This window comes from Corvus moneduloides, chromosome 13, assembly GCF_009650955.1.
Source record: "Corvus moneduloides isolate bCorMon1 chromosome 13, bCorMon1.pri, whole genome shotgun sequence".
Classification (NCBI taxonomy): domain Eukaryota; kingdom Metazoa; phylum Chordata; class Aves; order Passeriformes; family Corvidae; genus Corvus; species Corvus moneduloides.
This window is the reverse complement of record NC_045488.1, coordinates 20074199-20089488: the sequence shown is the minus strand read 5'-3', so window position 1 is coordinate 20089488 and position 15290 is coordinate 20074199. Positions and strand designations below refer to the sequence as shown.

General features: G+C 45.1%; 1 protein-coding gene across 13 annotated transcripts in view; it reads right to left on the bottom strand.

Moving 5' to 3' along the window:
• MYO9A (myosin IXA) overlaps window positions 1-15290 on the bottom strand; it is a 175394-nt gene that overhangs the window by 55326 nt on the left and 104778 nt on the right. For all 13 annotated transcript variants that reach the window (XM_032123312.1, XM_032123311.1, XM_032123317.1 and 10 more), the window contains 2 exons: window positions 13569-13685; window positions 5212-5346 (listed from right to left, as the gene is read on the bottom strand). In XM_032123312.1, coding sequence (XP_031979203.1) covers window positions 5212-5346; window positions 13569-13685 — 252 coding nt within the window. The remainder of the gene's footprint in view (window positions 1-5211; window positions 5347-13568; window positions 13686-15290) is intronic.

The following is a 15290-nucleotide window of genomic DNA, read 5'->3' as shown; positions in this document are numbered from 1 at the left end:
AACATCATCTACCTGGAGAAAGGAAGGAACCAGCTCCGAGGAGAAGAAAAAAGCTCAAGAGATCATGGTGACTTGGGAGAGGGATAAGGGCACTGGGAGCAAGCACCTGTGACTTGGAGAGTTACAGCAAGGAGCATGGAATGAGGGACAGGCTGGCCAAATGCAGCACCAGGATTCAATTAAAGGTCAGGAAATTCCACATGGGGAGAGCTGGAACCAGATGATCTTTCAGGTCCCTTCCAACTCAATCTAATCTATGCTACCAGAGGATATATAAATAATATAACAGATGAGGATATATCCTATTACACATTATACATTATGTTATATTTGCCTGTAATGATTACTCATTATCTGGAGAAACCCAGAAACAAGGGGGTGGCAAGTGAAGCCCCCCAGCCCCAGTCCCAGCCATGCAACATCCACGGACTTAAGGATGCTGGAAGGACCCAAGACAAAGCTCTGGGAGACTGACAATGGATCCCAAAATCACCGAGCTTGGAAAAGACCTCCCAGACCACAGAGTCCAACTCGTGCCTGATTCCCACCTTGTCCCCAGCCCAGAGCACTGAGTGCCACGTCCAGTCCCTCCTTGGACACCTCCAGGGCCGGGGGCTCCACCACCTCCTGAGAAGTTCCAATGCCTCAGCACCCTTTCCATGAAGAAATTCCTCCTGATGTCCCACCTGAACCCGCCCTGGCACAGCTCTGACTAGAGCTGTCCCTCAGTTCACTCATGTGCTTTGAAGTCGTCCTACCCTGCAGATCCCATTTAAACAGCTCTCAGCATCCTGATTTTTATTAGCACGATTTATGTGCTCTAAGCATCCTCCTCTTCCCCCAAATGTGAGTTGCATTCTATGGCACTCTGCCAAATAATAAATCAATAGCTTGTTCCTTCTCCACGGGTCATGTGGCCCGCAGCTGACGGCAGCGTTCTCGGAGGGCAGCCGCTCTCCCATCTCCAAGGAAAACACAAACTTAACGGAGCCTCCCAGTCCTCAATGGTTGACTTCTGATGGTTGGCTTTTGTCTTCAGAGGCAATAAAGAGGCATTAACGCCTAACCAGTGATGAGATACAGAAAAAATCCTGGCGGGAAGGAAAGGAAGACTGTTCCGAGCAGTGGGAGAGAGACCCTTTTTTCTAATTTATTTTAAATTTAAGTATTTTAGATTGATGCTTTTTAAACTACTTCACTCCCACCGTGATGAACAACCTGTTGTAACGTTCACAGAACCATAGAATCAAGGCTGGAAAACGTTAATGATCAAACTCACACTTATGTAAATACGGTATCTAAATATCATTTCTAAATGGGATATTTAAGTAAGATATCTAAACCCATTCTAGCGTCATGTTCCCTGGGGGCTGTTGCTCCTCAAAATCATGAGGTAAAACTCAGACATGGTTGGAGGGAGTGACCAGACCTCCAGGACCATCAAATCACACCTTCAACCAAACACCCCCATGATTTAGTCCAGACCGTTGGAGCTCTCCACCTATTGCACAGGACCAGTAAACCACACAACCTCCCTAAATATTTATGGAGCTTTGGATGGCTAAGCAAACATTCCAGAGGATGCGTTATCCTGTTGAAATTCAGTTTTTCAGTCTGAGCAGCCTGAGATTTGCTGGCTGGGACATCAAGCTCACCAGGGACCCCACCAGAAAACAGACTTCACTGAACACCTGAGCTCCTGCCAGTTGATTGTGCTCCAAATTATGTAATTCTTTCAACCTCAACCTTGGTTATTTATCGATTTTTTTAAACAATAAAAGCATGTCCTTGAAACTGAGGTTTGGTGGGTAAACAAAAGCTGGAAAAAGAGGCAGAAAAGAACTTAAATAGCAAGACCTGTGGGATGGAAACCTACAGGATGAGTCCTCAACCTTTGCAAAGCATTAGCTGAAACGGGGAAAGGTGGGTGAGTTGGAGAGAACCAGATGAGCCCCAGCAGAGATGGGGGAAGACTGGTGAGGACAAAGATGACAAAGTTTGGAGAATGGGATACATAAAGAAATAAAAACTTGTACTCCTGGCCCCTAAACTGCCAAAGACCTGGAAACTGGGAGGAAACTCAGATCATGGGTGGTATGGTACTGGTGATCTCCAAACTACGTCTTCATCCACAGCAATTATTTAGTGCAGTGCCCTAAAGAAACCCAAACAAAAGGCAAGGTGCAATGCAAAAACGCTGTTTTCCTCTCCCAGAAGCACCTGGGTGTTCCCTGATTTGCAGGGCAGCTCTGGGCTTACCTGCTCTGCACAGGAGGCCACTTGATGAGGGCGCAGAGATGGAGCACGGCCAGGGAACAGACAATCACTGCTGAGGTGATGCTCTGACAGCACCCAGTGAGTCCAAGAGCGACAGGGACGTGTCACCCGAAGCCACCAGCCTGAGGGAGGGATGGTGAAGGACCCCCTGCCTCGTGCTGCCCACATGAGGCAGCAGCTGAAGCCACCAGCTACAGCCCCTCAGCCAACCTCCTCCCAGGAACCTGCGAGATACCCAGGGAGGAGAACACCACCTCTGCTCCGTGACGGGGCAAGGTCACAACTCCTGCCACAGCCACCTTTCTACACTAATAAACAGATCATCACCGATCCAGATCCCAGAGTAGGCCAGGATTTATAAAGCCTTCACCCTTGCCCCGTGGTTGGCTGCAAGAGAGGAGGCTGCTCCTGCAAAGACCTTTGCAGCCCCTCAGTCACAGCACAAGAGCCGCTGTATTTTCGGGAGGCACCAGGCTGAAGACTGAGGACGCCTCGGTGGTTGTTCGCAAACCACTGGAAATAGCGTCATCTTCAGACAGAAGGTTTAAAAAAAGATTCACCAGACACATTGTATTAGATTTCACCATGGAAAAAAAGAAGGGAATAAAGATTAAAATAACCCCATGGTTCTCCTAGAGGACTGTGGTGGGTATTTTGCTTTCTGTAACATCAACAGCATGTCATGGCAACAATTCCACCATGGCTAAATGCCATTCTGGCAGACAAATTCTATTAGGATTTCAAGAAAAATCCTTAGTGACTGTTTAATTTTGTCACTTATGTTTTAGCAGAAGTGTCCGGGTATCTCAGCAATCTCTCCTCAGCCTCCTGCAAGCTTTGGAGAGCTGAGGATTCAGAGAAGGATCTATCCACTTCAGGTCCCCATTACCAAGACATCACAGAAACGCTTATAAAGCCACAAATATCTCAGATAAATTCACATTTTGAAGTAACAGAACTACTTTGCTCCCTTGAAACACAATATTAATTTCTTGGTCTTCATTTGTAGACCCGTGACTTTCATTAAAAAACCTTTGGGCCAGTGAGGAAGGAAGGACTTGCTGAAGATCCAAGACCTGAATATGCATCCTCGAGTTTTCTTTCCATCGAATCCAATCCTTCACATGCAGCTGGAATTCCAGGGAAAGTAAATGGTTAAACCATCCAATTCATTCACCCAAGAATCAGCACTCCTGCAGCTGCACAGATTATTTGTATTTATAGACCCAAGCTATGCCGAGATGCCTGAATTTTCCAGCAGCAGAGCTTGCAGCGCTCCAGCAAGGATCCAGGAGGATGACGTGCTCTGGCATTAAGAATTGGAATGGGCCCTTTGCAGTTTGATGGCTCCACAACTGCTCCTCATATCCATACAGCAAACACTGACTCCACTGACTCCACATGCTTGACAGATGTCCAGGAGAAAGCTAATTAGCCCTGAAGCTGCTCCAAGAATTACGGATTGCTGCGCTCAGGACCTCTGTGCATCCCCCAGGCTTGGGGGGAGCACTGACCTGCTAAGAAATCCCAGCCCAATAATAGGAATTCCCTCATGGATGACAGCATCTTGGAGGAGGCTGCTGAAACCCCACCTCACTAAGGAATCATCTGTCTCCAGCTTTCAGGAAGGGTGCTCCCTCCCCGAGTCTCTTCTAGGAAGTGTATGGTAGCATTTATAAAAAATCCAGCTGGTTTGGCTTTGTGCTAGTATCAAAACTTCCATTTTTATGGTGGACAATGGGAAAAGAAACCTGTTCCTAGGAATAGACAGGTTTTCCCATTCTTGGAGTGTCTATTGAGTAGGGTGCACCTGCATACAAAGGCCACTTAAAAAACTGAAATTAAATGGGTTTGAGCAGCTCTGCTCCACCTTATTGATCAAAAGCAAAAAGATTTAACAGAAACCATCAAACTCATCAGCAAACACTCCTTAAGTGACCCACACAGGGATAGATCACTTGTTTTTTGAACATCCTCATATTCACAGCAACTTTTTCTTCTGAATTTTCCAATCTCTGAGAACACTGAAGAGGCCCAAAATGAAGCTATTGGGGTTTTTGGGAAGGTCTGGGCTGTAATGACAATAAGGAAGGGTCCCCTTGGCATCCCCAAGAAGGCTTTCACCTGGAGGGAGGACATGCAGACTGGCATGTCAAAAAAAGGTATTTTGAAGGTCTCTAACATATTTCTGTATTATACAGCCCAATAACAATTGTCCATCCATGAAACACGTACTTTCAGTTTTCTTGTCTTGCTTGTTGTTGGGTAACAAATGGAGAAGCCTCCTCCCACCCATCTAAGCCATCTTGTGTGTGTTACCTGCTGGATTGCAGCCTGTGTTTTTGTTATCTCTCTCAAGTGCATTAATTTGAGGCGGCAAAGCAACACCTTGTCTTAACAAACCTAGAGCAAAGCCTAAAGTTCAGCCTTTCCTAATCTGCCAGGGCTATTGAAGGTCATAACGCTGTCAAGTCTGACCTTGGAGAACACGTGAGAGAGACATTTCTCCTCCCTCCCCACAAATCAACACTGGAAGGCAAAAACCACTGGAAGACTGGGGTGGCTTTTTCACTAGATACCAAAAAAAACCTTTTATGTGATACCAAATGACATGGCAGGAAGTCCAGGCAAAGGCAAGGAAGGAACTGCTCATGGATGAGCCCTCAAGCACATATGAAGGGGATAACAGAGCAGTCGCTAAGGTCTTCATGATTTTATGGAACCCAAAATGTTTCTTTTAAACCAGCAAATGTCTGGTTGGATTTTATTTTACAGGTGGAAGTTTGTCATACAGTCAGTTAGAAGTTAATTTGAATAATTCAGTGTACACTCCTTAACAAAACAGAATTAAAGGGACAATTTAAGAACATTATCAGGGCTACAAAGTCATGCCAACACTCACTGGCATCAGAGAGTAAATATTTCCAGACTTACCTGTTCCAGTTTAAAGATGTGTTGGTTAAAGTAGTGCTGCAAGCGCTCGTTGGCAAAGTTAATGCAGAATTGTTCAAAGCTATTGTTTTCATAGTCTTCAAACCCAAAAATATCAAGCACTCCAATGGATAAAGTCTGCAAGAAAAGTAAGAGTGAGGGTTAGAATAAAATCACATAAAGTGGATTATTTGTACACAGTGCATAATCAAAAGCCCACAGGCAGAATTAAATATACTTAACAGCAGGAATTTTACTGGAATTGTTGATATTGCACCATCTGGAAGACTCCAAATCAGACAGACAACATGTAACTTTAGATATCTGGACAGAAGGGCTTGTTCTAAGAGAAAAGCCCTTTGAGAGGTGAATTTTTTCTCATTTACAAACAAATGGCCATCTCTGAAGAAACCTGATCCCCATTCCAAGTTATTCCATTGGATTTAAGAGTATTGATCTTCAGAGAGGAAAAATGGGCATGGGCTTGGGAAGCAAACGCTTGCACTGTGAAGACAATCCACAGGAAAGGACCTCCAAGGTGAGGGATGTGTCCAAGCAAACCCGCTCCAGCTGCAAACCTCAAGAAGAAGCTCCTGCACATCAGGGCTTCCCATGGAAATAATCTTTAGTTCTCCTGTGAGCACTAAAACAGTATCACAAATAAAGCATGTGCCTTGTTTGTCAGGTGGATCAGATGGTGGACTGATGTTTGGGAGCACCGAGCCGCTCCTGCCTCACCGAAAGGGGGGAATTAACACAAAAATAATAATGCTGCTGAAAAGAGAGTCCAAAGTCCTGACTAACACTCAGCCCTAACTGCTGGCCCAGCCCTGGCTGTGTCCATGTGGCTCTTCTGCACTCTGGCACCTTTTCCCACCAGCTCCCCCCAGTTTGGGATGAGGGATATGGAGAGACACCTCTGTGCTCCTTTAGCTCATGGGCAAGAGAAGTGTAAAGAGGGAACCACCCTATTTTTTTTGAACCCATTGGGACTACGAGCCCTACATTCTCTAATGAATTTCCAGAAGGTCACAACAGGGAAGTTTTTTCTTTTATTAAATCCATAACCCATAATATAAATTGCAGGATTTGGTGAGTTACAGTTCTAAATCGCCTTTTTTCCCCATCACTTAGATGATTTTGTGAACCTCAGTTGTATCTCATGCCAGGCTTTTCCCCCAAAGTGAAGAGCCAACGCCTGTTTGGTCTCTCATCTACAACGACCTCTTGAGATGCTCATTAAGATGTGGGTGCCCCAAGGTTTCCTATGGTGGCAAAGGGAGGTCAATGCTGCAGTGAATTCCCAGCTTGCTTTGCATCCTCCTGGCCCCCTCCTCTTTCCACAACCAATCCCACTCCCTCCACACCAGCCAGGCAACCAGAGGCAGTAGACCTCTGGCCAGGTGCATGTCGGCCCACGAGTGAGTGCAACCCATCACCTCCTGGCTCAGACTGCTCTTCCTACCCTTGATGGGAGTAGAAATGTGGAACTTTCTCCTTTGAGTAGGTACTGGTTTTCAAAATACTTGAGCCTTCTGCCTGTCAGACGGATTTGGGAAACCCAGAGGAAGAGGGACAGGGGGATTTGTCAGCAGATAAACCTCATCCGCACAGGGAGCCGGGGTGAAAAACAAGCTCAAGATACAATTTCTGCTGCAGCTTCCAAGCCTGTACCTGACTGTTGTGTCAAAAACCTAATTAATAATGAGTAATAAATAAAACTCGGACTGTGCCCACCCAGCAAGGCTGCTGTCATCAGAAAAAGGGTGAAGAGCCTGAAGGACATGTGCAGGGAGAGCTCCACCAGCAGCTCATTAGAGCACCATGCCCTGGGGTCCAACCAAAGCCACCTCACACAAACACTCCGCTCACCCATTACAATTAATTAAATAATTAATAAGAGCGGTAAAAGCATTAGCATTGGTCAAATGAGCCAAACCTCGAGTAGGGAGGAGTAACATCCCCTCTCCTCTACCTCAAAGGTCCTGAGAGCTGCCAGGTTCCCTGGTTTTAGTTCTATTGGTGCTACCTGCACTCTGGATTTTCTAAGACTTCCTTGCTGAGACCGGCTTAACGCCACTGCCAGGAATATAAACCAGACCGTCCACAAGCCTCTCCACACTGCCTTTTGTCCATTTTCAACGGATCACACAACGTGGGAGGAAAATATTCCTTCTGTGCCCGACTCCTGACCAGGGAACCACCTACGGCTGGAGCAGGCACGGCTGCCGTGGGCAGAGTGGCCACTGGGCTGTGAGTTGGAGCTTTGTCTGACCTGGACTCTGGCCACTGGGACAAGAAAAAACCACAACAAGAAAAGCATTTAAGCACAAAGATAAGTCTCTAACCCATTTTCCCAAGAGCTCATTGGCTACTTCATCTTTTGTCCAGGCTTTTCTCCCTATTCCAGGGCCAGACAGGCTCTACCTCCCCGATGCCATGACAAGGATGAAGGCCCTTGGCCATTTTCCCAGAAGTTTGCATCACTTGGCGAAACACCCATGAGAAACAGCCCTTTGACCAGAAGATGGAAACTGGGAACCGCTGGACCAAGGACTGAGCCTGGCAGAGGGATTCACTCTCACCCACTGCTTCCCGAGGTCCAGCACCTTCTCCTGCTTGTCCCAACGGATGTGGCAACCCTTTTGTTCAGAGCTATGTTCATTAACCAGGCTGAAATCTGCCTCACCTCTTTTTTAAATACATCTCAGGAGGAATTCTTCTTAAACTCTCTGTGTGATTAATGGATCTTATTTTATCTACATTATCCATGGAAAAAATGGATGATGGAAACAGGACAAAGTGACTTCTTCTCATCTCCCTTCACATCACCCTTGCAAATCCCAATCCCAACCACCCCACTGCTCTTCAAGCTCATCTCTACAATCCACAAGAGTTCCCTAAAATTCCCCTACATAAAAGTCTCTATTCCACCACATACAAACAAGACTTGGAAGATAAAACACTCACATTTCCAGACTATTTATGGATTTACTGACACCAGCTTTCAAAAGCACTGCATTGATGCTCTGTGGAAATAGTTAAGCCCCTGTCATGAGTGAAGACTTTAAGCTGAACAGGATCTTTAAGCTCTCACAAACTTAATTTAATATGAAATAACTGAGCACAAAAACCCTCTCCCTTTTTTTCCAAATCTGGTTCATTTACTGTGTTGAAGCTGCTACCAAATGTGGGTGTGGAAATACACTTATAAAGCAAACCAGAAGAGTCATATAGAGGAAAAAATAGCCATGTCAGTTATAAAAGAATCTCATGAAAATATTATATTATAAAGCTGTATTTTTATAATTTTTTTGCTGACACCCAAAATGAAACACGTATAGACCTATAAAGAAATCTGTATTTCACAAAACCACTGCAGGTATCAAACCACACGTCCAGGAGGAGGATGGTTAATTCTGCCATGGTTGTTATACTGAGTAAAACAGCAATTTTTCTCACATCCCTGTGTTCACAACTCCCAAACTCCTCCAGAATACAGATTTTAAGGAGTGTAGTTTTTTGCAGAGTTTCACGCCAGAGAAATCCGGGCAGAGCTCTGTGGTGAAACAGTCGTGTGTCCCCTGCTACGACGCTCCCGAAAGAACGAGGCCAGCGGATGCCACTTGGGAAAACTTTAAATCCTGAGAAATTTGGAATTTATGGCTCTTTTTCTGCTCTCTGTCCCTGACAAAGCAGCACAAATGTACTAACACAGAGTCAATTCTTGTAGCAAGGTGAAAAAACACCATTTCCATTGACATATACAGGAATTAATTTTGGTGAACGGCCTGTAAAAAGTGTGTAATCTGGGTGGGTTTAGGACTAAATTTGCAGCCCAATAGTTTAAAAAAAATAATCAAAGGAGCTTTATATTTACAAATCTTATGAGTCTTCAGTTTCAAATCCATCCTTTGAACAGGTGCCATGAGGAAATCACACAAAGATAATTTAGACCTTGACTTGCCAAGTCTAGTTTGTGGATTAATGCTGTTTCTTTATCAAAACTAACATTTAAAATTTAAAAGTGTGACTGTATTAATTAACATATCAAAATTCCTGTGATCAAAAGTGCATGTCCATGAGGATTTTTAAAATTTGGGTGAACCTTGGGTCAGTGAGCACTTTCTGCTTGAGATGATGAAAAATGACCTCATGCTTTTCTTAAAATGTCTCAGCCATGACATTTAAACACAGAGCAAGAGTTTTAAGGGCTTTTGGCAAATGATGGCCTTGAAGCTCCGTGCTCTCCAATTCCCAAAGTGCCAATAAATAGGGATTGTTGGAGCTGATGTATGATGCCCCAAATGCACACTGGTGATGTCATTCCACCATGGAGGTACATTCTGGCAATCACAAATAGGTGTGCTTCAAATTTGGGGGAAAAATCTTGCTTATTACTATTTTTAATTTTTTTATCTCTCTTCATCGTTGTAATTTCTTTTCTTTTACAATATTCCAAAGCTGACACTGCAAGAAATCCCTCCCCAAAACAATCCAAAAATCCATCACCACTTCATCTAAAAGGACCACTCCAAACTACATCACCCCAATATACACGATGACCTATTATATAAAGTGAGAGGCAGTGATTTGCTACAAACTTGGAAGTCGGGACCTAAAATTAATGAACTGATGCACATTAAACACACTGCATGTTCAGCAGTTCTTCCTCTGCTTCAGGTCAAAAAGCCAAGAATTAACTGGTTGGTTGAATTTAAATGAATTTTCTTCATGGCCATGAGTCCTTCATGAATTCAACCACGAATTTTTCTTCATGGCCATTAATTTTAATGAATTTTCTTCATGGCCCTGAGTTCTTCATGAGTTCAACCACGAATTTTTCTTCATGGCCATTAATTTTAATTTTCTTCACAGCCATGAGTTCACCATCATCCCCACGTATGCGGCACGTCATCCGAAAACGGCAGCAGGGTGATTTAGGAAGAAATTAAGACACTTCACAAGAACCAAATGGGAAAAGATTAAAAGCACCCTTGGAAATGCCTTTTGATCCACCACGATCTCCACTCTATCATCGTTTTAAGCAGTGAGATGAACTTCTAGCAATTCCCAACCTGATTTATGGAAGGGGAATTCAATAAGAGGCTCTGGGAGGTTTAGTAATTTCATTCTCAAGAGAAGGAAAAGTCTCTGACCTCATTAATAAAGGTCAAATTTCAGACAGTTTGTAGGGAATCATGAGAACATAAAAGGAACTAAAAGCACTTGAGAGAAGATGAAGGAAAAGGGAGTCAGAGCAAATCCAATCCACGGCAGCTCTGCCACTGCCATAAACCAGGAGGTATCAAATAACTTATTCACAACTCGGGTCAGAAATAATATGCTCCAAATCCTGTCACCAAGCAAGATAAGCCAAATCCCACTATGTTTTCCCAAAATATTTCACTGTACATTTAACTAAATTTGGATATCAAAGGTCTGATTTACATCTTCCAAATATTTGCTGGACAATATGGAAGAACAACGGCCGACTGTTTATTTTTCTTTGCCCAGCTTCATCTTTTGATCTTCTCCTTACTGCTGACATCAAATAAACACATACTGGGATCTGAAAATGACCTCGGTTCCCATTGCCCCACTGCAATCAAATCTACACTCATGAAGAGAGAAACTTCTGTATTAATTTTTCTCATCAACTTCTCCCAAACACACTCTGAATTGAGATGCTTTTAAGTCTTGTTTTACCTCTGCACCATGTGATTATCATAAAAGAAAGCTCTGTGCCCCAAATCCATCATCTGACACTTTCTGAACCTTCCCAACCTGCAGGATTGTTTCAAAATATATCTTAAAAGTCAGAGGAATATCAGCGGCAAGCGTGGGCTGGGATCAATCCGGGCCATTTGCCGCAGGGTGAGTCACACACCGTTCACCCACTGCACACTCAGGAGTTTCTGAGGTGCAAGGCTGTATTTTGCTCTCATAAATCAGAGACTTGGTGTGTTTAAGAGATTTTTTTGGCTGGTAGATGCCAGCAAGGAGATGTCATCCAAGTGCCGAGGTCTTGCCTCACAGCAAGGAGCTATTCCCAAGGTTTGGAGATGCCACTGCTCCCAGTCCACCTCCCAGTTACTCATTGGTGTTGCCCAACCTCGAAACAACATATGGGAGGCTAAGAAGAACCTGCATCCTCATCTGGGGTTTCTCCAAGCATGAACTGAAAAGGATTTCAAGAGGATTGGGAAGTGGTAGGAAAAACCAGATCAGTGGGCATTGGCTCCGTTTCTCAGGGTGGTGATTCTTGGTTGGTGCCTCAAGGGCACCTGCAGAGCCCGGGATCCCTCGGACACTTGTTGGCAGCAACGTTATTCCTCGAGGGCAAAGGAGCAGCTATTCCCAGCCTTGCCCAGTCCACAGAGACATTTCTCCTCCCTCTGCGCTGGAATGACCCAAGTTGGGGGCTAAAAATAGGGCTGAGGAGGTGACATGGTAGAAGCACTCAAGGGAAAATTGGCTGGTCAATGTTTAACAAAGCTGCTCTGAAATGCACATAAATCTCTTCTTCACGCTCTCCACCCCTAAAATGGGGAGGGTTCGTGCATTTTCCTGATTTCTGGGAGATTTGTGGGAATCAATCCAATTCACAGAGGATTCTGAAGATAAACTGAACTACACTCCTGCCTAGAGCAGCAGATATTCCCTGGTATTTTGTGCGCTGCCTTTCTGCTTCAGAAACTCTGGCCAAGTACAGCCCCGGGTTGCCTCCCTGGATCTGGGTATGAGCACGTTCCTGCAGCTCCAGGTCCTGGGCATTTGCCAGCGTGGGTGGATCTGCTCTGGCACAGGGGCAACACTGCTCCCAGCTCCCGGCGCCTGCTGCCTGACCTGGATATTACCATTACAATTTGGAGCAAAAAAAGGGTCAGAAACCTGGGAATGAATTCATGAGATGGCACAGGGAGATGGGCAAGGGGGAAGGTGGTTACACTCCATGGGAGTCAGGAGGGGAGGAAGCAGAGGGTTAATGTGCAGCAGCAATGCTGGAAAAAAGCAGGAATTTGGGCTGTTCTGACTCTTACCTGCTGAGATTTGAGGCTGGGAAGCAAAGTTTAATGGCCCATAAACACCTACTGTGGTGCCTCACTTTCATAGCCACGCTGACTAAGCACAAGAGTGTCCTAGACCGATTTGTATTTAAATATTACAGAACAGATAATAATTTAAAACACTCATTGGGTCATTAACAAAAAAATAATTAGCATTTGAGATGCACTTCCTTGTCAAAACAAATCCCCTTTTCTGCTTCGCCAAATATGTAAACAGTGTGGTTTGTTTTTTCCTGACAGCCCAGACAAAACTCCTGACGACTTGGAAAAAAAATCAGGAAAGAATACAACATTTCTGGTAAAATATTAAACAGAGGGAGAGGCAGCATGTGCAGTCAGAAGGCTCGCTGGATGTTGTCACTGTGACAACCCTTCTTTGTCAGAAAAGCATAGAACCAGATTTCATAGGCATGTTTTTATTTCCAGTCCATAATTACGCTCCACAAGCCATTTTTGGAATTAAAGAAAGGAGTGACCATGCCGAGAGTCTCTGCAACTTCAGTCCTCCGACATAATCCAAATGTCAGTGCTTAGCAAAAATCCTCCTTTTGGCAGCTGTGACTTTAGTTTGGATGCACAATCCCCCAAAAAGCCCCACATGCTGCTGGACCATGTCCCAGATTCCCAAGCCAAGGGCAGCTGGAGAGCTGGAAGTGCGTGTGTGCGTGGACATGGATTTTGGGGTCAGTATCCCCCAGCCACGAGGAGTGTGGGTGAATACACGAGAGGGCTGGGGAGGATGTCCTGGCTCACAGCACCCAGACCCTGCTATGGCAGGAAACTTCACATCATTCCTTCCATCAATCCTTTGGGAAGGTGGTAGGGCACCGCACCAGCTCCACTCTTCCTACCATGGCTTTTTTTCTTTAATTCCATTTTTCTACTGTACTACCTCAGTACCTACAGACACCCAGCTCGTTCATCATTTCATCATGGAGCAACTTCACCAACATGAGGTAGCAAGAATTCCCTTTTTTTCCCTCAGTTATACAGGGACCTCTAGTTTTACACACAAGGAGGAAAATTATTTCCATTGCTCCTGGAGGGGTTGGGGAAACTGGCTTCTGTGGCTACAACAAAATCTCTTCCCTGGTTGCTTTGAGCTTATACTACCTGAGGTGTTTCACCCTTCTCAGCTCAGCAAGCACCACTTAGAATAAAGATGTACTCAGTTACGATCTGAGGAAAAATTAACTTCATGTTAAGCAGCACGCCTGGGTAATGTTTCATTGTGCAGTTACCTATTTTAAAAACCCAAGAGAGGAGCCAAAAGAGCTGGTGAGATGTTACCTTGGTGCTTTCCTCCATGTCCTTGGAGTTGAGGAGCGCGTGGTTGATCCTGAACACGATCCAGTCGAACAGGGCACTGTACAACGACTTGGCCATGGAATTCCGCACGGTCACAGCCTGAAGGAGAGAAGAAAAGAGGTGATTGGAAATGATTCCTGCTCTGCTCTAAAATGGCTTTTGCTTCTCAAGCTCCCACATCCAACGTTCGTATTTCTCCCTCGCCAAAGCTTTTGTCTGCTGTTTTAATTTATGCCACGTACGTCAATGGTCCCGACGGCCCTGGGAATTGGGTGTAATCCCAGGGCTCTGGGATGTGCCCCTGACTTTGGCTTGGTTTCTTTCGTGCGTTCGAGTGGATGATACATGAGATCACACCAAAAGTCCCACCACTGGTGGCGAAAGGAAAGAAAATAAATACACATATTAAATATATAAATAATAAATTCACCAAGATGCTTGAAAGGTTTCCTGGGGGTGAAGGAAAGAGGAGGGTGGATATTGCACAGGAGTGACAGCAAGCAATGGGAAAGCACAGGCCAGGACAGGCAGCGCCTGGCACCAGCAGAAGGGCTACAAAAGGGGAGCCTAAAACCCCTCTAGTAAATCTGAGGGTTCCTGAAAACTTGAAGTTTTCCAGGTACTGCCAGCAGGAGCTACAAATCACAGCAGGCATGTTCAGCACTGCTCCAGCAGCTCTCCCAGAGAGAGGAACAACAGTGCTGAGGAAGGGCCATCCCCACCACGGCCAGGATCAAAGAGATTCTGCTTGATGGGATGAAAGCTGAGATCAAAGGAGGGTCCCTGGGCTTTCGGACAGGCACCTACATAGAGACCCAGAAAGCAGGAATTCCTATTTAAAGGTTATCTTTGTTCTTGCTGCCTGGGATTCTTCCTTGGTTTCAATTATCACCTCAAGCAGAGCTTTGGTACATATTAATCACCTAAAAACTTATGGTATCAGCCACAACTGCTACATTTGGGTTCGTTTTAGCCACTGCAGAGGAATAAAAAAGGAACCAGAAGGTTCCCACATAATTATTTCAGTTCAACCCTGAACTGTAACGAATCAGTGGCTTGTGACACATTGCCCTGAAATCCTTCTCACCAACCCTCCCTTTGAGGAACATCATCTGAGCTGCTTCATGTTACTGACCCCAAGTGAAGGAATAAAGCTCACGAAGCATCATTTATCTTCTATCAGCTTGTTCCCACCTCTTTTTTCCTTGATTTTTGGAGATAGCAGCATTCAGTGTGACCACAAGCTGTTCTGCCAATGTTTTGCTCTTAAAATGCAATTAAGTACATGGTCTCACTTCCTCTCCCTGTCCAGCTGGAATAGGAGAAGGGAGTAACACAGTCCATGGCAGGGGAGGTTTAGGTTGGATATTAGGAAAAATTTATTCATGGGAAGGGTTGTCAGGCATTGGAACAGCTGCCCACGGCAGGGGGGGAGTCCCCATCCCTGGAAGGATTTAACAGACGTGTGGATGTGACACTTGGGGACAGGGGTTAGGGGTGGCCTTAGCACTGCTGGGGGATGGTTGGAGTCTACAGGCTCAGAGGGCTTTTCCAACCTGAACAACTCCATGGTTCTGCGGCTGAGGATGCTCACAGCCTCTGTATGCTGCTAACCATAACTTGGAGGCAATAAAAAGTGACATCGCTAGGTAACTACAAAATCTGGCCAGAATTAGCAAGGAATTCCTCACCCAAAAAACAACC